General features: G+C 39.4%; 1 protein-coding gene across 1 annotated transcript in view; it reads right to left on the reverse strand.

Annotated features, from left to right (window-relative positions):
- Positions 1-27,037, reverse strand: part of DNAH11 (dynein axonemal heavy chain 11) — a 4,606,558-nt gene that overhangs the window by 2,715,340 nt on the left and 1,864,181 nt on the right. The window contains exon 44 of the mRNA XM_044065542.1: positions 13,543-13,674. Within this exon, the coding sequence (XP_043921477.1) occupies positions 13,543-13,674 (132 nt within the window). The remainder of the gene's footprint in view (positions 1-13,542; positions 13,675-27,037) is intronic.

Genomic DNA, 27,037 nt, shown 5'->3' on the forward strand with positions numbered 1-27,037 from the left:
AGGTAAAAGACAGCACAAAAGCCCAAAAAGGCAACTAGTAACAAGAGTAATCCAAATTTCAAAAAGCCCAAAAAGGACAACTCTAATCTAACAAGCTGTACAATAAGGCAGGTAAGAAAAGGCCAAAGGCCAACAGGCCCAAGGCAAACACTAGAAATTTACTGGGAAAAGGGGAAAAACAGAAAAATCTGCTAAACTAGGTAATACTATGCAAATATAATTGTAGAAAGATATAAAAATGCAATGGAAAAACTTGCTGAAAGTTGAAAATTCCCACAATAGTCTCGAGCAACGCTGCAAACCAAGAGATCTGTGCCGCGGCAAACTAGATCTGAGGTAATTCTAGCAGTGCATTGTGGGATAAAGGGCTAGGTCTCGAGCTACTGGAAAACTTTGAGCTTGCCGTGTCGGAGCCGAGAATCATTCATTCAGTGAAGAATGAACGGCGAGATTGAACAACTTCACATCATTTATTTATCAAATTCACATATTCAGTTCTTCCAAAGTGCATTTCCTGTAGTATAGCTATTTGAACTGTACATTTTTAATATAGTTCACTACTCTTTTTTGTATTTACTGTGAGACCACTGACATTTAGAGACATTACAAAAAGCATCACTGTATAAAAAGTTATTATTCCCACCTTTTATTTATAACAGCTTTTTGTTAAATGTCTAGTTCCAGGTTTTGTATTACATGCATACATTGACAGGTTGATCTTTTACACAGTTTCTTCTTGTCATATTTACTTGAGCCTTTGTCACATCTTACAAAACTTTTTGTTTTATCAAAAGCCCTTAAAAAACACACACACAAACACATCTCCAATCCCCTGTAATACCTATTAACATAATATTCACACACAAAACTATGTACATCTTCAAATATTGAAGTTTTACCCTCCTAATAAGGAGCAAATGTCCCAAACTGACAGCCACACTCTCAAACTTCAGTTTACCTAAAAAAAGGTTATCCGTGTTAAGATGCATGTTGCAGCCTGTGCTTATATAAAGTGCTGCCTGGTTCTGTCTTATCTTTATTGCTCTCCCAGCTGATAAAATACCTGGATGCTTTCAGAGAATGTTATCTCTGAGTCAATTTCTCTTTTTTCTCTAGATATTTTCTCTTTATCAGATTGTATCAAATTTCTAAACACGATACAAACAAAGCACTAGGGAGTACTGCCACAACAACACAGGTTTATTGTAAGGATTTACAAATAACACAAGTGAATTTATAAACACAAACCATATACAAACACACACGTCAAACTTTGCATAATAAAAGCTTTAAGGTACTAGAAACAGAAATAAATTCATTGAAGCCTGGTGGCATACAAGCATTTAATCTAAATTGCCACAAGGCTTCTTTATGCTCAATCATATCAGCCCAAGGATCACCTAAAGGATTTTTATACACTGTGTTAATCCAAAAAAATGCTAATACGTGGTCAGGATGGTTAGCCACATGTTTATAAAAAGAATTGTTGGATTGTTTTTTTTTTGTTTTTTTTTTTATGTCATGTAAATGTTCGTAAATACATTCTTTAAATTTACGCTTGGGCTTACCTATCTAAAATCCCTCACATTTCCTGCACTTGGCTAAATAAATAAGACCTATAAAGTTAAAAGTGCAGGGAAAGGAAGTATATACAGACTTCTTATTAACCCTAACAACAGCTGCTTCCAAAATGTATTTACATTGGGCACAAAATCCACATTTGCATGTACCCTTCCTCTTGTTCGTCAAAACACTAAATTGGTTTTCATTCTCCAGCAATTAAGGACCTACATCTCTTGAAAACAATTCTAGGCTTATGTCCTACCAGGTCTGATAAACCTTCAAAACACTGATATTTTCTAGGTGTTACTTAAACACCTATAAATAAATTCATGCTCCTGTGTGTAGGTGGTAATGAATGAAGAAGAAAAAGCTGCATTGTGCTTCACCCTCTTAACAGCTCCATTTAAAGGCTGACCTGATGAAAGGATTGGTACCTAATCCCCCTCTTTTCCTTTCTTAGAGACCTCTAAAAATTCTCAGAAATGAGATCAATGGGGTAACCTCTAGCCATAAACATGTCAGACAGGTTATTGTCCTCCTTATCAAATGTCTAATCATCAGATATCATTCGAGCTAACCTAACAAACTGCCCTTTGACTATCCCTCTTTTTTGATGTTGAGGGTGGCAACTATTGTAATGCAAAAAACAATTTGAGTAAGTAGACTTTCTGTAAATAGACCTAACAATAGCTCTTTTCTCTAAATCTTTGAAAACCAGCACGTCTATATAACTAATACAATCTCTACTGTATTTGTAGGTAAACTTCAAGAAAGACGTGCTGGTATTCAAATAGTCCACAAACCTCTGTGCTTTGGTCTAACAAACTTCCCAGGCTAGAAACATATCATCCAGGAAACGCGCATATAATTGCAAAGGAGAGTACTGAACTTCCTAAAACAAATTGTTTTTCCCACTGCAACAAAACTATAATGGCAAACAAGGGGGCACAATAGGCCCCCATAGCAAACTCTTTCTTTTGATGGAAAAACTAGCTGTCCATGTAAACAAAATTGTATTTCAAAGCTAATTCCAAAAGAGTACTAAAAACATTCATCTCACTGGAATCAAATATATCTGATTCCATCAAAAAATTGTGAAACATATCCAAACCTGCAGCCTGTGGAATTACATTAAATAAATTTACCACATCAACCATTAAAAAAAAAAAGATTTAGACTATACTTCATTGCCCTTAAGTTGGACAAATAAAAACATGAATCCTTACATAAATGTTGGTACCCATTTAATAAACCCTTGATTTTTACATCAATGTATTTAGATAAAGGGTGTGTGACAGAAATTCTGGCATACACAATGGGTCTCATTGGAGGATCAGCCAGATTTTTGTGAATTTTTGGGATGCCAAAAATAGGAGGAACAATTGAAAACTTTACATCTAAAAAATCCAGTGCATCCTGCGACATTTCACTCCATTCAAACGTCTTGTAGAGAAAAACAGATTTTGTTGTAAGCCACATTAATAAAATTAAGGGAGGTCTCTTCGTAAAATTCCTCATCAAAAAAGTCAATTTACATTCTACTGAGGTAATCAGCCTTGGTCATGATTACAATACCTCGTCCCTTATTGGGTTTCATAACCCTGACATTTCTATCATGTACTAATTCCTTTAACATTTTTGTCTCAGCTTCATTAAGGTTGTTAAAGGAGGACCCCCCTTTCATAATATTGTACAAAGTCTCTAAAATCAAAATTGCACAATTTTTCAAAAATAATGAAAGGTAAAGCTAAAGGGGGATAAAATACACTGCTTCTCCGTAAAACACTAATTTCATGAACAGCATTAACATTTTTAAACAATAACTTGAAATTTAATTTTCTGAGAGATAACTTTAAGTCAAGCAACAAGTTCTGAATTTTGAAATGCACAGTAGGTACAAAAGTTTGTCCTTTACTTAATAGTTCAGTAAGGGCCTCACTATAATGATTAGTTGTAAAATTATAGATTGCAAAGTCACCTGTTTCATACAAAAATCACTCCAAGAACCGGTTCAACAACTGAAAAAAAGTCCATTGATGAATCATTGCTACTTAATGTCTCTGCCCCCAGTTGTTGTTTGAGCTCCATTTGTTCTGACCTCTGAATAGTCTCCCTTAATTCCAAGAGTTGTATTTATTGCCCTGTAGGTGAAAATTGATGGTACTTGTTGAATTTGAATGGTCACTCTGATTCTTGATCCTTTCAGATATCCTCAGAGGGACCTGTTCTAAAGGGATAGTTTCACGAGTATTTTCTTTGTCCTACCGATCCACCATGTTAATTTCCTCATACTGTTCAAAGCCCCACCTCTCATGTCAGCCTATTGCCTTCCTGGTATTCATGGCGGTCTCTTTCAAGTTTTTTGCCTTTCTTTTTTTGAATGTCACCCACTATTTTGTCAATTCTCCCAAACATACCAAAATATTGATCACTATGGGAAACAAACATAAGATCTTTTTTAATTGCCTGATCCAAATTGTCAGACTCCTTCATAAGCTAATATATGGCAATTTGATTGTACTTTCTCAAGACTCTTAACAGTTCCACCCCCCTGCTTGTTAAACAACTCCACCAGTTCTAAGTACAAGGGGAACCAGCCACAAGCCCATTCAGATATTTTCAGTTCCAAAGACCCTTCAGAATTCTTTCAGTATTAACACATTCAGAGAGAAAAGCGTTTTCCACTTGTAGCTTACGGCAATTTAAGAGAACATCTTCTAAAGTGGAAAGAGTCTGCTGAATGGTGCCCGTACCAGAACCTAAATACCTGTAACCAGGAATTGAGAGAAATATTCACAGGGCAATCAGCAGCTGAATCCACATTACCGCCACTGCATTCTGATGAAGAAGGTGGCCTTAAACATAATGGTGTATTGCTAAAATCTGAGTTAACCTGCAAAGGAGCCTGAAAACCAGACATCTGCCCCATTAAGTGCTGGACAAGTTGTGTTAGCATGCCAATGCTCCTATTTAGCTCTTCAAGATTGACAACTGGTCATGCAACAGCACTGGCAAGTGGTTTTGCCAAGGACATAACTCTACTCAAAAAAACTCCAAACAAAGAACCAAACACAATACAAACTAAGCACAAGGGAGTACTGCCACAGCAACACAGATTTATTGTAAGGATTTACATATAACACATGTGAATTTATAAACACAAACCATATAAAAACATACAAGTCAACCTTTGTATGATAAAAGTTTTAAGACATTAGAAATAGAAATAAATTAATTTAAGCCTGGTGCCATACAAGCATTTAATCTAAGTTGCCAAAAGGCTTCTTTATGTTCAATCAAATCAGCCCAAGGACCACCTAAAGGATTTTTGAACACCATGCCAATCCCAAAAAATACAAATTCATGGTCGGGATGGTTAGCCACATGCTTATACAAAGAATTTTTGGATTGTTTGCTTTTTATATTATGTAAATGTTCATAAATAGTCTTTAAATTTATGCTTGGTCTTACCTATGTAAATTATGTCATTGTATAAACAGTTATTATTCTCTCCTTTTATTTATATCAGCTTTTTAAATGTCTAGTTCCAGCTTTTGTGTTACATGCATACACTGACAAGGCTGCTCTTTTACATAGTTGCTTCTTGTTATATTTATTTGAACCTATGTCACATCTTACAAAACTTTTTTGTTTTATTGAAAGCCCTCAAACAAAAAAAAAACACAAACACAGCCCCAATACCCTGTAATACATATTAACATAATACTAACACAAAAAATGTGCATCTTCAAATATTGAAGTTTTACCCTCTTAATAGGGAGCAAATGTCCCAAACTGACAGCCACACTCTTAGACTTCAGTTAACCTAAAAGAAAGGTTATCCATGCTAAGAGGCATGGTGCAGCTTGCGCTTCTATAAAGTGCTGTCTGGTTTTGTCTTATCTTTATTGCTCTCTCAGATGGGAAAATGCCTGAATGCTTTCAAAGAATGTTATCTCCTGGCCAATTTCTCTTTTTTCTCTACTCGGTTTCTCTTTATCAGATTGTTGCAAATTTTTCTTTATCGACTTGGCTCCGTGGAGACGAGGACCAGATAAAGAATTGCTACTAAGCATACATTTATCTACTTGAAAAAAGTGTTATAATATGCAATATTCTTTTTCATTTACTTACTTTCTCTTAAAGCATGTTACTAAATCAAGCTAAGGGCCTTAATCCAGTCATTCTCCCATGCAAGAATAACAAAAAGCACATTGTTTTTTCTTTTATCATGCTCTTTATCCAGACTTTTTTTGCATTGCAGTGCCTACATTTCTTAAAACTGAACAAGGAGAAACAGAGATGGAAGGAAATAAAATAAAAAAAAAACAGGAACCACCTGTTTACAATAGTATAGCCATTGCCCTTAAAACAACTGAAAAGCCTTACTTTATAGCATGCAAAGAAAATCACACACTATAAAATGGTACTATTAAGAAAAAAAAAATGTTTTACTTGCAGTTAACTTTCTCCCTGTCTTCCCCTCCTCTAAGTATTTTTCCGAACATTAATGACAAGAAGTCGGGCATATAATTTGGAGTCCTCCACAAGTCCAATAAAGTCCAAAAAAGTCCAATATTTTCCATATTTTTTCTTCTGTATATTTCAGTAAAATATTGCTTTGTAACCCCACATTTGTCAATTTCCAAGTTACTGGTTTTATTCCTGTTCATTTCAATCTCCCAAAGCCTGTCTCTGCTTTATTTCAAACATACTCTTGATTCTTCTAGTCAACTCTAGTGCTCCCTTCCTTCTCTCCAGCATTTTGCATTGAAACATTGGGAAAGGTTTCACTGGTACACTCTCTGCAGTCTTTACCACCAGACGAACAAGAAGCAGAATCTCCTCCTGTTTCACAGGTCACTTTTTGTTGGACAAACTTCTGTATTTCCTATTTGGCATATACTTAATTAAAAACTTATTTTGCCCCTCCAGGAAAGGATAATTTGAAGATAGCTGGTACAGCAGTTTAAATCTCATGCCTGCTGCTCAATATTCCCTGAGTAGTGGAATAAATGTATTCCTCTACTGCCTGGTGTACAATGAGTAATCATTCTCCACAAACACTCTGCTGTTTCCTACTTTTAGTACTTTGTCCTTCTTCCACAGTTTTGTCAGAATCAACTCCTTTTGCTGGTAGTATTGCATCTTTACTATTAAATGTCTAGGTTGCTTTTTCATAGCCAGGTTTGGAGCATATACACAATGTGCCCTTTCAATTACCATTCCTGCTGTGGAATACCAGCCCAGTTGCTTATTTGTGCTTTCTTAAGATTAATACAGTCTGTTTCTTCCAGTTTCTCTGGTACAGTAGAAAATCTCAGGTTATCCCTGTGCTCTATTCTCTAATTCTATTAATCGTGAAACATATCTTCTTTAGCAGTGTCATATTCAGCCAGCCTGTTCTTCATTTTGAATCTGATTTTTGCAGTTTTTATTACCTCATCTGAATATGTGTTTAAAGCTTCTTCCATTTTTTCCAGTAATTTGTTGTTTAAGCTGATATACTCCATCAGTGTTTCGTTTATTTTAACCAGGTCTGTAGTCAGTTGTCTTATGCTTTGTTCTAGGTTACTGGAAGTCATGTCTGGAGCTTGCACTGCTTTTTACTGAACAGCTACAGTACTTTCCTTGTCAGTGTTTTCCCTCAAATTTATTAGCTGATTTTCATCCAGGTCCTCGGAATTTCTTTTTTCCTGGCATCTAGGCAGCACATTTACTAGCCAGTTACTGAAATTTACCCAGAAACACAAATGTTCACTGGCCTTCTCTGCTGAGTTTCTGTTTTCACACTGGAGGAGCTAGAATTAAGCTGTTATTCAATGTACAGCCATCTTGGAAGCCAAATCTGTGAGCCCATCTTTAAAGATAATCCACTGTTTAACTTGTGTTACACACAATTTATTTTTGCAACATTTATGTAACTTCTACTAAACTTGTTTCTCATTGTCTGTCCCTATGATTGCAAATTTCAGTATGTAGATAGGATGTTGCTTATGTTTTACATATGCTGCGATTATGGAATTAAATATACATGAAAATGAAAATTTATACTTCAGGATATCCAGCTCTGCTATGGATTTTTCAAACACAATTGTCTTAGGGGGCTAAAGAAACTAGGGACTTCCACGATGGCTGTATACTGATCAAAAGATTGGTGAGAGCTCTTCCAGAGTAAAAAACTGAAATTCAGAAAAAGAGTCAGTGCAATTTATCAATTTGGATACACTTCATTTACTGGCTAGTAATTACACAGCCTAGGTGCCAGGAAAGAAATATGGAAAAAAGTAACTGAAGGTCATCTAAAAAAAATAGAAAACCTTTTGCTGGGAGGAATGGAATCTTGCGGATGTTCAGCAGCATGCAGTTCAAGTTTCAGCTTGGACAGAAGAGATTGTTCCCAGTAATTTAGACGAAAAATAAATCAAAAGCCCTCAGAAATGTTTAGAGTAAGTGAATATGTAAACACAAATAACAAAATGATGGAAAAAATAAAAGAAGCTTTAACTACCTATTCAGATGAAATTATAAAACTACATATCAGAAGTTGAAATGAAGAAATGTTGGCTGAACAGGAGAACTGTTTTAAAAATAATGGAGTTAGAAGACAGTGTGTGCAGAGATTTTCTACTAACAGAGAAACTGGATAGAACATAATGTATTACTTTTATAAAAGCACAGATAAACAAATGGACTGGGGTTTCACAGCAGGATTTATGAACTGAGAAAGCATATCATGTGCATGCTCCCAATCTGGCCATGAGAAAGCACCTAAGACACATATTAGTACAGATGCCATTATACCAGCAAAAAAGAGTTACGCCTATCAAAATTATGGCAAAATGAAAAATTATTAAAAACTTGGGACAGTAGAGTGTTTGTGGGAAGGGATTATTCACTGTAGATCAGGTAGAAGAGAAGCAAGCTTATCCCAGCAATCAGGGAATGGTAAGACAAAGGTGTGAGATTGAAGACACTGTATCCAGGCTTCTTCAGAATTTTTTTTTGTGGAGGAATAAAGACATTTTAGATGAAGAACAGTCCACAGAGGAGATGCTCTACAAAGAGTGAGCAAGCACAGAGAAAGGGACTCTGCTTATCATTCTTCTGATGCTAACAAAGCCCACAGACAGCCTCTGCCAATGAAATCTTTCCCATTGTTGCAAAGGAAAATACTTGAGCAACAGGAAAAAAAATACAGGAGTTGACTAGAAGAATCAGGTGTACCTTGAACTTGAATCATAGACAGGTGTTGTGAGATGGAGATGATCAAGAAGACCAGCAACATTGAGACTTGGGTGGCTTTAAAGCACTAATCCCATTAAATATAGACATACGCACCTGAAATGTGGCTTTAAGAGAAGTAGTAGATGGGAAAGACTAGAATTTTGTTGGCTGTGTTAAACTGGTGGGTAAACTATGAAGCATATTCCCCATTTTACATCACTGATGTTTAGAAGGATACCGAAGGGACTGAACTATGTAAAACAGTTTTTACTATTTCCATAACATTTTCAAGATGTAAACTGCATGTTATATTGTAAAGCATCTTTAAGGACATCTTACATATGAGATGGAGAGTCTTATCAGTGACTGCTATATATACACTAAAGATATTAAAGAAAGCAAGTGCTTTTTCTTTATATTCTCTATCCTTTGTTGACCGGGTTAGTTCCACTAGGCTACTAGCCTCTTTTCTGAGGATACCAGAGATGGCATTTATACTACTATGGGAAATTTGGCCATGGCATCGGGGAAATTTCCACTACTCTTCAGAGCTGCTAGATTGTGACAGAACGTTCCTACAGCCACAAGAAAAAGGCCTAATGGAAGCAGTATGGAGAAGAAAAGAAAAGCTATGGAGAGTTTGGAGGTGGAAAGTGAAAATTTGGAAAAAGTTTGTTCAATATGGAACTCCAGAATGTAAATAAAGATTTCTGAGTGGTGAATGTTACAAATGAACAGAATTTAACTCTCTCCATATAGAAGAAGGGAAGGAAGCGAATCTGTTGAAATGATGCAGATATTAGAAATGGCGTCGAGAGGACTTGCAGATGATGCTGTGTTAAAAATAATGGAACAGAATGATCCAGGTGACAGTTCTGCTATTTCATGGAGTGAGATGGCCAATAACATTTTTGAAAGTGCTGAGGACTTTAACTTGGAAAAGGAATTATGTAATGTGGCAGCAGAGAATGCATCAGTGACAGTAAACAAAAGAGGAAAGCACTAACAAACTGAAAATGTATCTGATTTTGTGGTAGCAGATGATGCAGTAACTAAAACATATGCAGCACTGACAGCAGGCAAAAAAGGACAGCAGTAACAAACTGTAAGTAAAACTAAACAGTGGTCTCTTATACATATTGGGACACAGACTTTTTTATGACTTAATATTTGAAACTGATGGACTGATGATGACATTTCTGGACCTGTGTAAAAAATAAATGATATTGATCCTTGAAACTGTTTTCTGGTAGTAACTTAAATGTTAAAAAAATGTCAATTTGCTGTTTAGAAATGAACTGGAGGAAGACTATGTTAAAAACGCATGCAGAGTCTACGTGAAACTGATGATAATATTGTGAAAGTTGAAAGACTTATGAAATGGAGACTGAAGGACAGAAGCTGTGTTGAAATGTAAAAAAAAATAATGAAACACTTGCCAAGTGCTATTTTTATGGCTGGTCATAGAGAGACATTAAGATATGCTGATAGCATATTGTAAATACCATTGGTGCCACAGAGAAAGGGCAAAGCAAAAACTGAAAACGTGATGAAGCAACAGAAAAATGCAAATATTTCCTGAAAAGGGAGTGAATGGGAATATGAAGCTAAGCATCCTCGATGTCCAGGGAGACCATAAAAGCTTGTGGGAAGGATGACAGGAAACAGAGAAGGCAGAGAAAGCATGCAGAAACTTGAGACTTCTAGGAAAGTGTTGAGGTGTAAAAGATCCAGAATGGGTCTTCAAGGGCCATCTTTTCTGGGAACCAGAAACATCCTGAAGTAGAAACCTCTTCTTCTTTGCTGCACTGGAACTTCTTGAATAGTTCCATAGAATTTCAATACCTGGAGCTATTCTGGAAAAACTGTAGTTGCTATCAAGGTGGAATACCCATGAAAGCCGGACGAGTTTCCCACACCATGAAATAACCTTTGTGGACAATGGAAAATACCCAGGAATCTTGAGAGATAGGAAAGCGGCTGAGAAAAGGTTGGTAGTCATAGACTACCTGGCTTGTCTGGAAAAGCCTGTTTTTGAGCAGGAGCAGGCTGAGAGAGTTTGGAAGCAGTAGGTCTCCTAACACTGCTCTTACTTCTGGAAGGAGTGAGAGAGTGTTTCCAAACAAAAGGAGTTTTAGTTGGGTAATTCCTTTGGAATTTAGGAAAAAGAGACACAAAGATGTGTTTTAGATCCTGTAATTCTTTGTCTTTCTCCTGCAAGGACTTGAACACGTCTGCTGCTGCAGCCCTAAACAAAGCCTTATTATCTAAGGGAGCATCCAGTAATTTAGCCTTAAAGTCATTGAAGCCTCAACCAGGAGTATCTCCGCAAAACAGAGCCAGATGCATCTGCTCTAGCAGATGCTTTAGCTTTATCATAGCTGCATTTAATGGAGCGGAGTGCCACCAGGGAGGAAGCCCCAGAAGTGATGAAATCTGTGACTTAACTTCCGACTCAGAAAGGTCCAGAAGAAGCTGAGGAGCCTGTGAAAGGACAGCCAAAGCATACTTGGTCATATGGGTTTGGTAACTGATAGCATGGAAAACTAGGGTGGCTGAGGTATAAACCGTTTTCCCCAAACTATCCATGGTCTTACTCTCTTTATCTGAAGGGAGAAGAGAAGTAGATGGTAATAGTCTAGCAGGTTTATCAGCAGCCACAGAAACAGTCACTGGATCTGCTGATGGACATTTGTAAAGAAATTTACAGTCCTCTGGAACTTTATAAAATTTATATGGCCTTTTAGGGGCAGGAGGTTGAGAGTCCAAAGTTTTTGATGCCAAAGAAAAGGCATCAAGAAAAGCTGGTAAAACCAGAGGAACAGCAGAAAGAGAGGGAGAATCCATTTGAAGCAAGTCATAGTACCTTTTCTGCACCTCAGAAACCTGAGAGCAGTCCCACTTAAAATAATCTCTCATCCTGGCAATAATCTCTCCAAAGGTGATACCTTCACCAGAAGACGCTGTGTCACTGGACTCTTCCTCAGGGAAGGCATACTCCAACGGGAGGTAATCTGAGGAGAATAGGCCAAGGATTCATCTTCTGAGGAATCCTCCTCTTCAGAAGAATCCTGCACTCTGATCTTTTCTGTGGTGAAGAGGTTAAGGGACTAGAAAGGGAAAGCCGGGAAGTTTAAGGGCCCTAAAGGCATTAAACAAGTCTTGTGTAAAAGCTTGCCAATCAGCAGCTGAGTCCTGAGGATATCTGAGGATATATTTGCTTTTCTGCTTATTTTTCACAGGACATCAGCCCTGTGAAAGGTGGAGGGACTGGACATAGGCCTACATTCAATGACGTTCGTCAGTCCCTTACTAAAATTTGCAGAATACTTCAAGGACCATCTGAAATGATGAGCCTCGGTTCCCCCTGTTCATTCAAAGCAGATGTCTGAAAAACCTCCAAGGATGTGCTGATGGCAGGATTGCTTGCAGCCTCAGAAGTGGTACCCCCCCTTTGAATCTGAGACAAAATCCATATGGATCTCCAGGCCTTCATCAGCCTTGAGACAGATGTCTGGAAAGGGAGGAGCAGCTGAAGCTTCAGGCCTGACTTTCTTAGCCTTCTTCATAGCAAGCTCAGCCAGAAGACTCTGAAGTACCCTCCATAACGTCGCACGCTAAACTTTTCAGTGTCTGAGTTTCAAGATAAATATTAAGAAGGGAAAGGCAGCTATTTAAGGTCTTAGGGACAAAAGATAGGGCAAGACGTATAGTCGTGGTTAGGTCTTAAGCAGAAGAGACACTGATCGTGGCTGCCTTTATATGGAATTTTTCTTCCACACTGGCATTTGCCTTTTTGGATGACATGTAACCTTACAGAAAATAAGCAGTAGCAAAATATACAAGAAAACCCCAACAAGGCTCTTATCTTAAACTCTTGTATCCAGTAAACAACTTGGGCTAGCAGGCCAACAATCATAGATGGTGTTCGTACTGGCAGCAGTGAAGTTGTGAGGATTTGTGTGGAAGTCATTTTTATGGCCGACACCGGCTGCTAGCCTATGTGAGATGTCCCACGTACCTTGTAGTGGTTAAAGTCTTTTTGTAAACTGGCCGAACGTTGGAGACCACCTTTAGCAGTGAATCCCTCATATTAAGAATACTTCAACATAAGAATAGAAGGGCATCTTAAATGATTCATCTGAAGGAAGAGATCTTGAAACAGTTTTAAGAAAGCATCACAATACTTACAGAACAGACTGCAAACAAAGTATCCCATATATATTCTTCAGATAAAGAATCATGGGATCTACTTAAACTGAGAGTGGGCACATATATTTCATCTCCCTTCCCAAAACAACCTTTCAGTGTTTTTGAAAAGTGGCACACTTATTTCTCTTTTCCTTTTCTACGTCTGGTATTACATTCTAAAACTTGACTATCTTTTAGTTAATTTATATAACAACATTTCCCACTATTCTATGCAGGCTAAGAATGTCTCTAATATACTGTCATTCTTGTTTAGTATTAGGTAATGAAACATGCAGCCATCTCTAAATTCTTGGAAGATCATTACTGTACACCTCAAACTCCACGGCAATTCAAGCTATAGTGCTGTAGCCCCTTCATCTGTTCCAGTAAGGGTATTTTTCCAGTGTGTGTGTGTGTGTGTGTGTGTGTGTGTGTGTGTGTGTGTGTGTGTGTGTGATATGTAACAAAGCGATACCACAATGCTTTAGGAATCTATTTTTCTAATGTAAGTATAGAACACATTTTATGAGTAAGGTATAAAATATCCACACTGAGGCATACCTGGTCTTGATAAACAATGCCCCCAAAGGCCCATATACAGGCAAAGACAAAATAAATCTCGTAGATTTCTTTTGGAGAGTCAGGAGGCACATTTTTATGAGTTAGCAGGCAGTCCAGAAGGGAACATAGAGTCTGAAAAGCAAACAGAAACAGAACAAATCAATTAAAAATACAAAGCATATTTTACATACAGCTATTTTTTTACTCTGTGTATAACAGCAGCATACCCAGTAACTGACTTTACCGATTTAGTCTAGAAGTAATGTAAAATTCATCCACTACTAAGCTAAACTAATTTTCAAGAGAAAAGACAGCTTCTCATTTTAATGTTCCTGAACCTTCAGTGATGGCCATTTTTTGTCCAAGTTTTGAAGAAATGTGTTTTAGGTTTTCAGGTACCATTTGTAAGATGAAGTACTCAAAAAAATAGGTCAAAAATTGGTCATTAATAGCCGAAAAAGTGAAACTTTAAAATGTTAACTCTGATGTAAAAACAAGCAGACTTTTCTCTAATGTAGAAAAAGCATACATGACCACAGTTATTTAGTTATTTATTTATTTATTTTTCTTTCTTTCTTTCTTCTGTTCCCACCCCAGCAGACCTTTGATCAATGAACACAAGTTTCATGATCAGAGTATTTTTAATTTCAGTTGCATTTGAGGAGTACCTCTATTCTTCAGTCCACAAGGATGCATAATATGGAGATAAATATTCTTATGCACTCTGAAAATAACGATGTGATCTGTCCAATTCCCAGAAAACAGTGACAGCAGGTGAATAGTCCCTGATTTTCATCTGGGTTCACAACAGCACAGTTACTTCTCCCCCACCCTCCAAAACAGCAGAGGTCCCACATCAAAACTTTATTTGTTGGATGGCTCTGCTGTTTAAGCTACTAATGAAACATGGCTTGAAAATATATACCCTGGTCCCATGTTACTGAGTTAGCCTTCAGACTATAGAAGATCATGACAAATGAAATCTATTTAAATGCAAACAGTCCCATTTTTCAAGTTACTGATATGATTACATCTATAATTATAACATTCAGGGCTAACCACCACCCAAAAAAAAAAAATGAGAAAAGATTGAGACAATATGGCATTCATTTTTCTGTGTAACAGAAACTCTGCACATGAAGCATAGTAGCACTATCAAGAAGGAAGTCATAGAGGACTTTCAAGATGGCTATACACTGATTAACACCTCTCCCAATGTGAACACAAAAACTGAGAAAAAGGTGAGCCACTGACTGTTTTTTGGGGTAAATTTCAGTAACTGGCTAGTAAGTGCACCTCCGGATACCAGCAAAAAAGAAATTCTGAGAACCTGAAAGAAAATCAGGCACAAAAAGTGAGGAAAAAACAATGACAAGGAAGAATCCTGCAGCTGTTAGCAAAACTCAGTGCAAGTTTGAGCTCTGCTGCAAGACATGACCTCCAGTAATATGGGGGAAAAATAAGTCAAATATGCTCAGAGTTGCTTAAAATACACAAAACACTGAAGGAGTACATCAACTCAAACAACAAAAGGCTGGGAAAATGGAAGAAGCTTTAAAAAGATATTCAGTTGAGGTAATAAAATTGCAAAAAATCAGAGATTGAAATGAAGAAAAGCCTGGCTGAGTATGTGACTACTCAAGAAGAGAGGTTTTAAAAAAATAATAGAATTAGAGGACAGAGCACATAGGGAAAACCTGAGATTTTCAGCTACTCCAGTGAAGCTGAAAGGAACATACTCTATTAATTTTATGAAAGCCCAAATAAACAACTGGGCTGGTATTCCACAGCAGGAGCTGTTAATTTAATGGGCACATCGTGGGTATGCGCCAAACCTGGCCATGAAAAAGCAACCTAGACCTTTTGCAGTAAAGATACAATCCAACCAACAGAAAGAGCTGATTCTGACAAAGTTGTAGCAGAAGGACAAAGTACTAAAAGTGGGAGTCAGTAGAATGTTTGTGGAAAATGACCGCTTACCAGGCAGAAGAGGAGTAAATTTATCCCAGTAATTAGGAAATGTCAAGAAGCAGGTGTGAGACTCAAGCTGCTGTATCCAGCTAATTTTATTTTATTTATTTGTTTATTTATTTGACTTAACATTTCTTGACCAGGAAAGTCCAACTAGGACAGAGACTACCTTCAGCAGAGGCCCAGGGAGAAATGCTCCAGACGCATGTTTTTGGAATGTGGGAGGAATCCAGAATACACGGAGGAAACCCACGTGAATGAAGGGAGGATATGCAAACTCCACACACAAGGCACTCCAGCCAAAAATTGAACCAGAGAACCTCTTTCTGTGAGGTGACAACGTTAACTGCTGCACCAATGCACTGCTCAAATAAAATAAATAAATAAATAAAGCTGTTACACATAACAGCTGGGAATAATAACTTCTCAACAGAATGACAACACTTTCCACATTACCTTTAAATGTGAATGGTCTCACAGATATATATATATATATATATATATATATATATATATATATATATATACATACATACAAAAAAGGAGCAATGGACTATATTAAAACTGCAAAGTGCAAATAGCTATGCTACAGAAGACACATTTGGAAAGAAATGAGTCTGTGAATTTGATAAAGAAAGGATTTCAGGATGGTTATTCAGCAGAATATCTGAGAAAAGGAAAAGGGGAGTACTTATATTAACTGCAGCAGGAGCACCAATAGTGATACAAGAAAGAAAAAAAGATAATAATGGTAGACTTGTAGGAGTAAGGGGCTACTGGCAAGGGAAGAGGATTACGCTGGCATGTATTTATATTCCACCCTAAATTGCTACAATGGAGCTTAAGAAAATTCTGGGAGAAATAATCAGTTTTCAGTAGGGAATATTACTTACAGGTGGAGACTGGAATTTGATTTGCCACAGTGAGGATGTATTTGGGGGGCCCAGAAGGGAAAGTCTAACAAAAAAGGGTAGAGTTTTGAAAAAAAATTTGAAAAAATTTGGACGGTGCAGTGGTGCAGCGGTAGTGTTGTTGCCTCACAGCAAGAGGTTATCTGGTTCGATTCTCAGCTGGAGTGCCTTCTATGCGGAGACCGCATGTCCTCTATGTGCTCGTGTGGGTTTCCTCTGGGTGCTCCAGTTTCCTCCCACATTACGAAGACATGTGTCTGGAGTGTTTCTCATTGAGCCTCCAATGAAAATTGGCTTTGTTCCATATCGGACTTCCTCAGTAAACAAATGTTAAATAAATAAAATATCTGGTACAGAATATGCAAATTTACATATTATTTCTCAAGGTACAAAAACTGAGCTAGATTAGACAGAAATTATATTTCACGGGAACATATGCATTTAATTGAAAGTTTTGATATGCATCCAATAACTATTTCAGATCACACATCGATAATAACTAAAATAAAAATGCGGGGTAATGGAATAAAAATGAGGCAGTAGAGCTTTCCCACCTATCTGTTAAACAGAAAGGAATTTAAGGAATTGTAGTGGGAATTATTATGGAGATGATAGGGAAGACAGCATTTTCTTCTGAAAATATAGCTAGGATGTGGGATAAAATTAAGTGGAGTTTAAAAATAGGGTGGAAATGAAAGAAAGGGAGATATGGCTGAGAAGTAAAATGACACCCCATAGTGCTGAATAGGACTGGTGATGGTGGGTCTGGAAGAAGCCTATCTTCATTAGCTCAGTAAAAAGATGGGAGGCCCCAAGCAATGACATAAACATTTAGATGTGCATTGTGGCCATCTATGCTAAATCCCTGTCTCAGCTTCAAAGGAGGATACTGTGATAACCCAGAATCAGGTAACCAGATGAAGTCATCCTGCAAGCTATCTTGGATATTATATTCTACCAGGAAGCAGGAGCCATGGAATAACTCACAACTGTCAGGGCTCCGAGAGCCAAAGTCAGCTCCGAATAAAAAACAGGAAATAATCCAAAGGCCTTAGAACTGACAGCTGAGCTACAGCGCTGAGAATCTACCTGTTCTGAGGGAAATGAAGATGCCAGAGCAGTCCCTGGAGCCAAAGGAGGAGTGCCTGTTGGCACCAGGACAGCTGAAACCATGGAAATTGAAGTGGTGGGCTCTAAGCCTCCCAAGGAGGTCAGAGGAGGAAAATCTGAAGGAGCCCTAGCAGAAAAAAAAACAACTCCTGAAGGTAGAGAGGTCTGAGAAGGGGCAGGAAGACCCCTAGCCACTAAAAGCTGATCCACCAATCTCATGACATCTACCTCAGAAAGACTCCTGAAAGATTGAAAAGACATCCCTGCGGGAGATTCAGGCCTTTCCAAAAAATGGTTGGAAAGTTGACCCACGAAGGGGTCTATGGAAGGGGAATACCTTGTCCTGGGGACTTGCAACGGTTCAGATTTTGGCACCGAAGGGGTAGGTACAGTCTGCAATGGTGCAGATGGTGAAGTCGGTACTGACTGGGAAATTAAAGAAGCTGGTACCGATGTCAGCGCCAAAGCTCTTGGTGCAGTGACAACAGCAGTAACCGGTGCCGAAGATCCTCGTTCCATCTATTTTTGGAACCTTAGTCTTTGTGTCTGAGGAGACTAATGGGACCAGAGAGTTGTGTTTCTTTGTCTCTGGTGCCAAAGGAGAGCTTGGCACCAAATGACTTCTCTTTTTAATATGGTCAGATTTAGAGGTGGTAGGATCTGGCTTAGACAAAGTTTCTTCGAAAGAAAATTTTAACATTCCTTTTAAGATCAATTTGTTTTGTCTTTCTATTAAGGCTCTGGTACTGAAAGCCTTGCAGATAGAACAGTCTAAATCCAAATGGGCCACACCCAGAAAGGATACACATGAAAGATGCCCATCTGACTTAGGCATCTTTCACCCACAGTCTTGGTACTGCTTGAAAGCTGAAGTGCCCTTCTGTTTTTCTGCCATTTTGTAAGAAAGGAAAAGTCGCCAAGAGCTGACAGATACAAACACACACAAACACACCAGGATAGCTGGAAAATCTACCAGTGATGGTACAGACAAATACCAAGATTGGTAGGAAAGAAGAGGAGTACCAACAATGGTAATATAAAAGGTGACCTAAAAAGGTAAAGAGGGAGAGGGGAAGGTTACCAACAATGGTAACGAGGATACCACAAATTTAATAAGGGTAGAGAAGCAGAATCACTCAAGAAATATGATCAAGATGAAAATAACAACTAATGGTTTAAAAGGAACAGAAAGTTTTTTAAAGAAGATTAATACATTTTGAACTTAGCTGGAGAGAATCAGCTGACGTGCCTTACTATTAGAGCAGCAAACGAGATCTGAGGTAATGGAAAGAGGGGCACTGTGGGTAGACTTTTAGGTCAAGAGTTTTTTGGCTGGCGTGAGCTGTATAACGGCTGTGCCAGTTCCGAGGATAGCACAGAGTCCTACTGGTCAAGAATGAATGAAGACTTGACAACATCAGATCAAGAATTATTTGGAGAGACTGACAAAGGTTAAATTATTGCAGAATAGGGGGAATCTCACAGAACAAGAACAGACACAACGGCAGACTGCTAAACAGAAAATAAGGGATTACCTCAATAATATGCATGAATTTAGAAAGACTGCTGTTAAAGCAACTGTTTTTTGATAATAACTCCAAAGCACAAAAACTTTTAGCACAACGCCTTGGGCAACAGAAAGTAGAAACGGTTGTCACCAAGCTTAGGGAGCCTATAACAAAGGAAGGTAATCAGAGATCCTGCATTGGTACTAGAAATATTTTGGAAATTTTATGAAAATCTATATAAAGCAGAGAAATATGAAAATCAAGAAAAGTTATAAATTAAACTGTTTTTGGAAGAATTAATAAGTCAAGGTTAGAGGTAGATGAGGCTCAATTGCTAACAGGACAGGAGTAGATGAGATAAAAATGGTGGTGTAGCACCAATCTACAGGAAAGTCTCAGTGGAAGTTTGGAAGCTAGGAGGGAAGAAACTGATAAAGATCTGGAAGGTTTTGTTCAACAGTATTCTAAAAAGAGAAGAAGCACCAACATCTTAGAAGAAAGCAGTGGTGGCTGAAATACCTAAAGATGGCAAATACCCATCACCGCCAACTTCAGATAGACCTGTTTCAATTTCAAAACATAATTATAAAGAGTTTATATCTATACTACCTAAAAGAAGGGCAAAGGTGTTCCCAAAACTGATAGATATGGATCAGTGTGGTTTTGTGGAGGAAAGCAAGCAGAATGTTGGCGGATCTTGATGCAGAGAAAGCATTCAGCATAGTAAACTGGGATTTTATGAGTAGGGCAATGGAAGTATTTGCATTCCCTGATACAATAATAAGGTTAATTAGGAAGATGTATTAAGAATTGGAGGCAAAAATTAAAGTGGGAGAGTTCCTCTCTGATAAGTTGTGTTTGAACAGAGGAACCAGGCAGGAGTGTCCTGTTTCCCCTTTATTATTTGCTTAATATTTACAGATGTCAGCAAAAAAAAAATAAGAGACTCAGAAACACAAGTATGTAATTGGTATGGTAAATAAGAAAAGTTGGCTTTATCTGTAGATATTACTTTGAACCCAATAAATCAAGAAAAGGACATCTCAGTGTGTTGTGGAAAATGTTGAGTTTCGGGTCTTTTCAGCATATAAAATTAATGAAGACAAAACAAAGGCTATAGTCATAAATTAGGTATCCCCCACGTGAACTGGTTCAACATTACCCATATTAATGGGGGCATGATAAGATGAAGTTATTTAGGGGTATGGATTAAGGGTCTATATTATTTCTTCGACAGCTTAGGTTGTCGAATGTTTAATGATCAACACCTAAGTGCCGAAGTTTCAAAATCGTGAACTGCCATATAAGCAAATTCTTTCCTCTGGAAAGAATTCGCTAGGCCATCCGTAAATAAAATGAACTTTTCAACCTAACTATAGTGGGGGGCTTCACCCCGCCACCCCCTAACTAAATATACCAACTCTGAGATCGTTCTGCATTGGGAAAAGGGCAAATCCCAGATAACAGCCAAGCAGATTCTTTCCCAAGGAAATAATTTGCCTATATGGCCGTTTGCGATTTTGAGACTTCGACCCTTAGGTGTCGATCACTGAGCATTCAACAACTTAAGCTGTCGAAGAAATAATATAGACCCTGGATTAAAAAGCCTTCTGTTATGGCAGCTAAGGATATGTGGGAAGATACTAAACAAAAGATAATGCAAAAACTGAGAACCTGTAAGATATTGTTTATGGATATGGATAAGATACAATCAGTGAAAATGTTTGTGGTCCCTTTAATTTTATATATTGGTCAAACATTTTTATCAAACAGAGAATAAAGAGATGAAGGAATTTATTAGGGTGGGGAAGAGGGGAAGAATGAATTGGGATAAGATGATCCTTCCGATAGCATAAGGTGGTTTAGGAGTATTAGGATTACCTGATATGAATGGATATTTTAGAGCTACACAGTTAAGGCTCATATACATAACACAAGCAGAAGGTTATAATTCAAAACAGAATGGGATGATGATGAAACAGGAGGGAAGTTCAAGAAATAGCGAGTGGGATTATGAATGCAGATCTTTAAGGAGAATAAAAAAAACCATGCAGAATACTATATTCATAAAGTAGTGGAAAGCATTCTAAGAACTAAGCAAACATGAGAATGAAGAAAGAAAATTTTGCCAATATAGATGACTACAAGCAGGGGTACAGAAAACAGGCATGGGAGCTGGAATTTCCCTCTAGAAAACTGGCAAAGGAACTGACGTATTCACAGAAAATGAAAGAAAGGTAATACACTGGGATGAGACTAAGGCAACATCTGGACTGCAGGATAAGACTACCTTCCCTACCAAGGACTGACAGAGTACAAACACAGAGAAATGGAAAGGGGAATCTTAAGTGAACGACCTACTCTGGTGGGGGTTTGGTTGAATCTAGAACAGAGGCTGCTGTTAAAAAAAGTATTAGTAGGGCATATAAAATATTGTATAATAACTATTAGGAGCAATCAGAGAAGGTTAAAAAAGTTTGAGAAAAATGACTGGAAAAGCAATTTACAAGATAACAAAGGGAGACACAGGTATGGCTCACAAGTATGCATCAAAGTCCAGAAGGTTTAGGATCTTTGCTTGGAAGTGTTTGCACAGGTATTTTTGCACACCGAGCAGTCCTCAAAGAATATTTCCTCAGGTAGATAGCAAATGTTGGAGGTGTGATTTTAAAAATTCCCTACAGAGTACTCTGTCAGAAATATTGGGTGAGCAAATGGCTGTAAAAAGAAGTTATGTACTTACCATAACATTCCATGTTTGTAGTCCATCTTGCCTATATTCTTGCTGGATGGGTTGGGAGCCAATTCTCAGCTCTGACTTGGCCAATACTAAAGCTCAAGAGCTTTTACTTGCTCGAGGCTAACCCCTATCCCATGGTGCCCCATGGCAATTCCCCAGATCTTGTTTGCAAGAAAGTAATAAGTACATAATAGTCAGTAAACTATTAATAATTATGCACATACAGACAGAACACTGTGTATACTATCCATGCCAGGTGGACGGACAATTACAACCAGGTCAGACAGCATAATGTACAGTCCACCAGGTCCTCCAGGAAACAGGAAGGGGCAAAGAGGGTGGGAAGCAATAATGTAGACGAGATGGACTACAAACATGGAATGTTATGGTAAGTACATAACTTCTTTATGTTATATAGTCCTATCTCGCCATAATTTTTGCTGGATGGGACAGCGTCCCTAGCACCTTTATCCCAGATGGTTCAAGCAAAGAGACTCTTCAGCACAGTGAACCCAAAGAATGACCTGTCCCGGGAAGCCAAATTCAATTTGTAATGAGTGACAATGGTATGAGGTTTTGCCCAAGTAGCTGCTGAACAAATGTTATCAATTTGGAGTCTAGATCTAAAGGCATATGAAGCTGATGCTGCTTTTGTTGAATGGCCTTTTACTTTGGCTGGTAATTTTTTGCCAGCAGCTTTGTAAGCAAACGAAATGCAGTCTGAAAGCCATTTAGACAAGGTGACCTTAGAAACAGGCAAGCCTTTATTTCTGTCTGAAAAAGAAACACATAATTGATCTGATTTTCTAAATTCTTTATTCCTGTGCAGGTAAAACCTGAGAATTCTGTGGACATCCAATTGGTGTAGTCTGTATTCTGATTTATTAGTATGATTTGGGAAGAAAAGTGGTAGTTCGATAGTTGTGTTGAGATTATGCTCTGAACATACCTTAGGAAGAAAGGAAAAAAAAGTTATGTACCTACCATAACGTTCTATGTTAGTTGTCTCCTCTTGCCTTCTTTCTTGCTAGTTGGGTTTGGAGCTGATCCTCGGCTCTGACTCGGCCATCTTCTAAAGCTCGAGAGCTACAAACTGGCTTGAGGCCTCCCTATATCCCATGATGCCTGGCGCTAGATACCCAGATCTCATTTGGTAAGACTAACAGCAGACAAAATAATGAAGGAATCCTATCCTTATCATACATAAGCCCAATTATAAAGACCACTAGGTAGAGTGGGATAGCCAGAGAAGGCTCAGCCTGAGCAATGTTATAGATAAACTCTTCTCAGTCTAGTAGGGTAGGGGGATGGAGGGGGGGGGGTGCAAGAAAGAAGGCGAGAGGAGACAACTAACATGGAACGTTATGGTAGGTACATAACTTCTTTATGTTAAGTTGTCTATCTCGCCTTCATTCTTGCTGGTTGGGACAGCGTCCCTAGCACCTAATACCCTGGGTGGCTCAATGGAACAGACTCTTCAAAACCGTTGAACCAAAATCAGCTCTGCTTCTGGAAATCACGTCCAACTTATAATGCGAGATGAAAGTATGATGGTTTGCCCACGTAGCTGCTGCACAAATAGATTCCATGGGCAACCTAGCCTGAAAGGCAACTGAAGTGGCTAATGCTCTGGTGGAGTGCCCTTTTGGTTTAACAGGCAATTGTTTATTCCTCAGCTGATAGATAAAAGTAATGATAAAAGTCAGCCACCTGGATAAAGTTACTTTTGATACTGCTATACCTTGTTTGCCCTCTGCATAAGAGAGGAAAAGCTGATCCGATTTTCTGAAGGCCTTAGTCCTGTGCAAATAAAAACACAGTTGTCTGTGAACATCTAACTGATGTAACTTATATTCCGCCCTGTTGGAATGGTTGGGAAAAACACAGGAAGGTCAATGGACTGATTCAAGTTGTTCTCAGAAGAGACCTTAGGAAGGAAGGATTCCTAAGAGCAACCCTGTCTCTGTGGAACACTAGGTAGGGGGGACGTATACAAAGAGCCTGCAGTTCGGAAACTCATCTGGCTGAAGTGATTGCTACCAGAAAAAGTGTTTTCCACGATAAAAACTTCAACGAACAGGAAGCTGCCGGTTCGAAGGTGGGCAAAATTAGAGAGGCTAGAATCAAATTTAGATCCCACGGGGGTGGAGGATCTCTAACCGGGGACCTGAGCAGAGTGGTTCCTTTGAGGAAGGCCTTACAAAGCTTATGAGACATTATACTACTTCTTGAAAGGCCAATGTGAAAATTTGAAATTGCGGCTAACTGCACTCTAATTGTAGCCGAAGCGGAGCCAGCCTGAAAAAGCTCTGCGAGGAATTCCAAGATGTGGTGAACAGGGGCTGAAAAAGGATCTATATTCTTAGCCTCTGCCCAGGAAGAAAAACGTTTCCACTTACTAGCGTAAGTTTTTTTAGTGGTAGACTTGTGCAATGATAAAATGATTTCACTCACTGATTGGGAGATATCCAGAAGCCTGGTTGGGGTTGGAAGTGGAGCAACCAAGCCGTGAGCTTGAGGGATTGTAGGGAGTGATGCAGCCCGCCCGACTGATGGATCAGAAGGTCTGGAATTGGCTCCAGAGTCCAAGGCTGCTCGATGAGGTAATGATGCAGGAACGGAAACCATATCTGTCGAGGCCAGTACGGGGCAATGAGGATCATTTTGCAACCCAATACGGTAGCTTTCTGTATCAGTTTGGGAATTAGAGGAAACGGGGGAAATGCATATAGAAGTCCCTGAGGCCAATCGTGGACTAGAGAGTCTCTGGGGGAATACTCTGGATGTGGAAGGAGAGAGAAGTTGCTGCACTTGCTGTTGAAGGGGGTGGCAAAGAGGTCGCATGCAAGGTTGCCCCCATTTGCGGAAGATTTGGTCCACCACTACTTGATTCAGAGACCACTTGTGAGGCATCAGAATAGCTCTGCTCAGCCTGTATGCTATGACGTTGGATTTCTCAAGGATATGCATTGCAGTCACAAACCATTGGGAAGAGATTGCCCACTGCCAGAGTCTGAGTGCTTCTCGACATAGGGGGTAGGACCTGGTTCCGCCCTGCTTGTTGATGTACCATACAACTGACATATTGTCCATTTGAATTGCAATTGTCCCGATAGGAAGAGAGTCCTGAAGAGCTTGCAATGCTAAAAGCACGGCTCTCATCTCCAAGACGTTTATGTGCAGATGGTACACCTGAGGTTGCCGGGTGCCTTGGACTGTTCTGCCCTGATAATGCCCCCCCACCCGATCAGGGAGGCGTCCGTGGTTATCGTAGCAACTGGAGGGGGAAGTACAAATGGTCTGCCCAGGGGTACTGATGGGGAGACCATCCACCAAGCAAGGTGCTTTTTGCAAGCTTCTGTAATGATAATCATATGAGACATGGGAAGCTGCTGAAAGGACCATTGGGTGAAAAGGAGCCATTGGAGAATCCTCATGTGGAAATGGGCCAGAGGGACGAGTATGATTGCCGCTGCCATGAGACCCAGGGTTTGAAGTATGAACCTGGCTTGAATTCTCTTGCAACCTAACAAGACCTGGACATGCTGCCTAATGATTAACACGCTGTCTGGTGGAAGGCTGGCTGACCTGTCTTTTGTATTTAAGTTTGCGCCTATAAAGGGATAAACTGACAAGGCAACAAAGCAAATTTTTCGAAATTTATAGTGATACCTAGTCTGAAACACGTCTGTATGGTATAGTCTCTGGCTTGCAGAAGATGATGCCTGGTGGTAGCAGTGAGGAGCCAGTCGTCTAGATACGGAAACACCTGGAATCCTTGCCGTCTCAGATGCCATACATTTGGTGAACACCCTGGGGGCTGTGGTGAGACCAAAGGGCAGAGCTCTGAACTGATAATGGCTGGCTCCCAGTTGGAAACACAGGAACCTTCTGGAGCACCTGTCCATTTTGATGTGGTAGTATGCATCTTGAAGATCTATGGAACACATCCAATTGTCCCGACCCAGGAAGGGTAAAATGGACTGCAGCGTGACCATCCGAAACTTGGTTCTTTGTACAGACATGTTTAGTCTGCTGAGATCCAAAATGGGTCTCCAGTCCCCTGTCTTTTTTGGTACCAAAAAGAACCTTGAGTAAATTCCGGATCCTTGCTGGTCTGCTGGGACTTGCTGGATGGCCCTTTTTCTTAGCAGTTTTGCAACTTCCTGAACTGTTTTATCCCTTAGATTGGGTGGAACATCTGGATGGGACTTGTTCGGAAAGAATGGTGCGCGAACGAAGGGAATTTTGTAACCTCCAGATTTAACAGACTGTACCCATTTGTCTTGTGTTATGTCTTGCCAGCCTCTTGGGTACAGAGATAATCTTCCTGAGAGTGCCTCCAGAGGTGGACAGCCAGGCAACTCTTCAGGGATGCTGGAAGGGCTTGTCAGAGAAAGATTCTCTGCTGCCCTGATTTTGCGGCCCCCCTCTGCCATGAGGGCGGCGTCTGTTATTGTTCCCTCCTCTGCCCCTGGAGGGAAACTCACCACGTGTGTCAGGCAAGGCTCCCTGCGATTTCCTGAACCACATCTTTCCACTCTTCTGACCCTTGGGATATGGTCTGGAAGGAGTGGAAAAATGGACCCCTACAGCAGAGAGAGTCTTGCCTTCCTGTTCACACCTGGTAAGGGTGTCCTTCACCTGAGATCCAAAGAGAGAGGAACCATCAAAGGGGGTGTTGGTGAAAGACGCTCTGAAAGGTTCTGCAAAGTTACAAAGCCGCATCCAAGAGTGTCTCCTCAGAGTGACGCCTGTGCCTGTGGCTCTACTCCCCCCATCGGCTGCATAAGAAATGAGCCTCATGAAGGAGTTAACCACTGAATTAAGAATCGCCAGCTGGGAGGCAACCTTAGCCTGGGCCCCCTCAGCTGATGGATCTTGAAGGGTATCTCCAAGCTCTTTAAGGAGATCCCTCTGTAGACGGGTAAAGTGGCACAGGTAATTCAGAGACTTCATGGTAAAAGTCACTGAAGAAAACATGCGCTTCCCATATCTGTCCATCATCCTAAACTCCTTGTTAGGGGGATGAACAGATGAAGACATTTCGGCCAACTCCTTCTTCGTGGCCGCCACTACCACCATGGCATCAACGGGGACACCTTTTGTCAAAAATTGCTTGTCCTGTGGTGCAGTAATGAATTTTGCTGGTCTTCTTGGGGTCGGTTCCACTGTGTCTGGAGCTGACCATGCCTTCTGAGCCACCACAGACATTAATGGGTCGAAAGGTGGAGACACCAAGGAGGTGGAAGGTC

The sequence above is a fragment of the Protopterus annectens genome, chromosome 3.part0 (genome assembly GCF_019279795.1).
Source record: "Protopterus annectens isolate FY-2018-M chromosome 3.part0, PAN1.0, whole genome shotgun sequence".
NCBI lineage: Eukaryota > Metazoa > Chordata > Ceratodontiformes > Protopteridae > Protopterus > Protopterus annectens.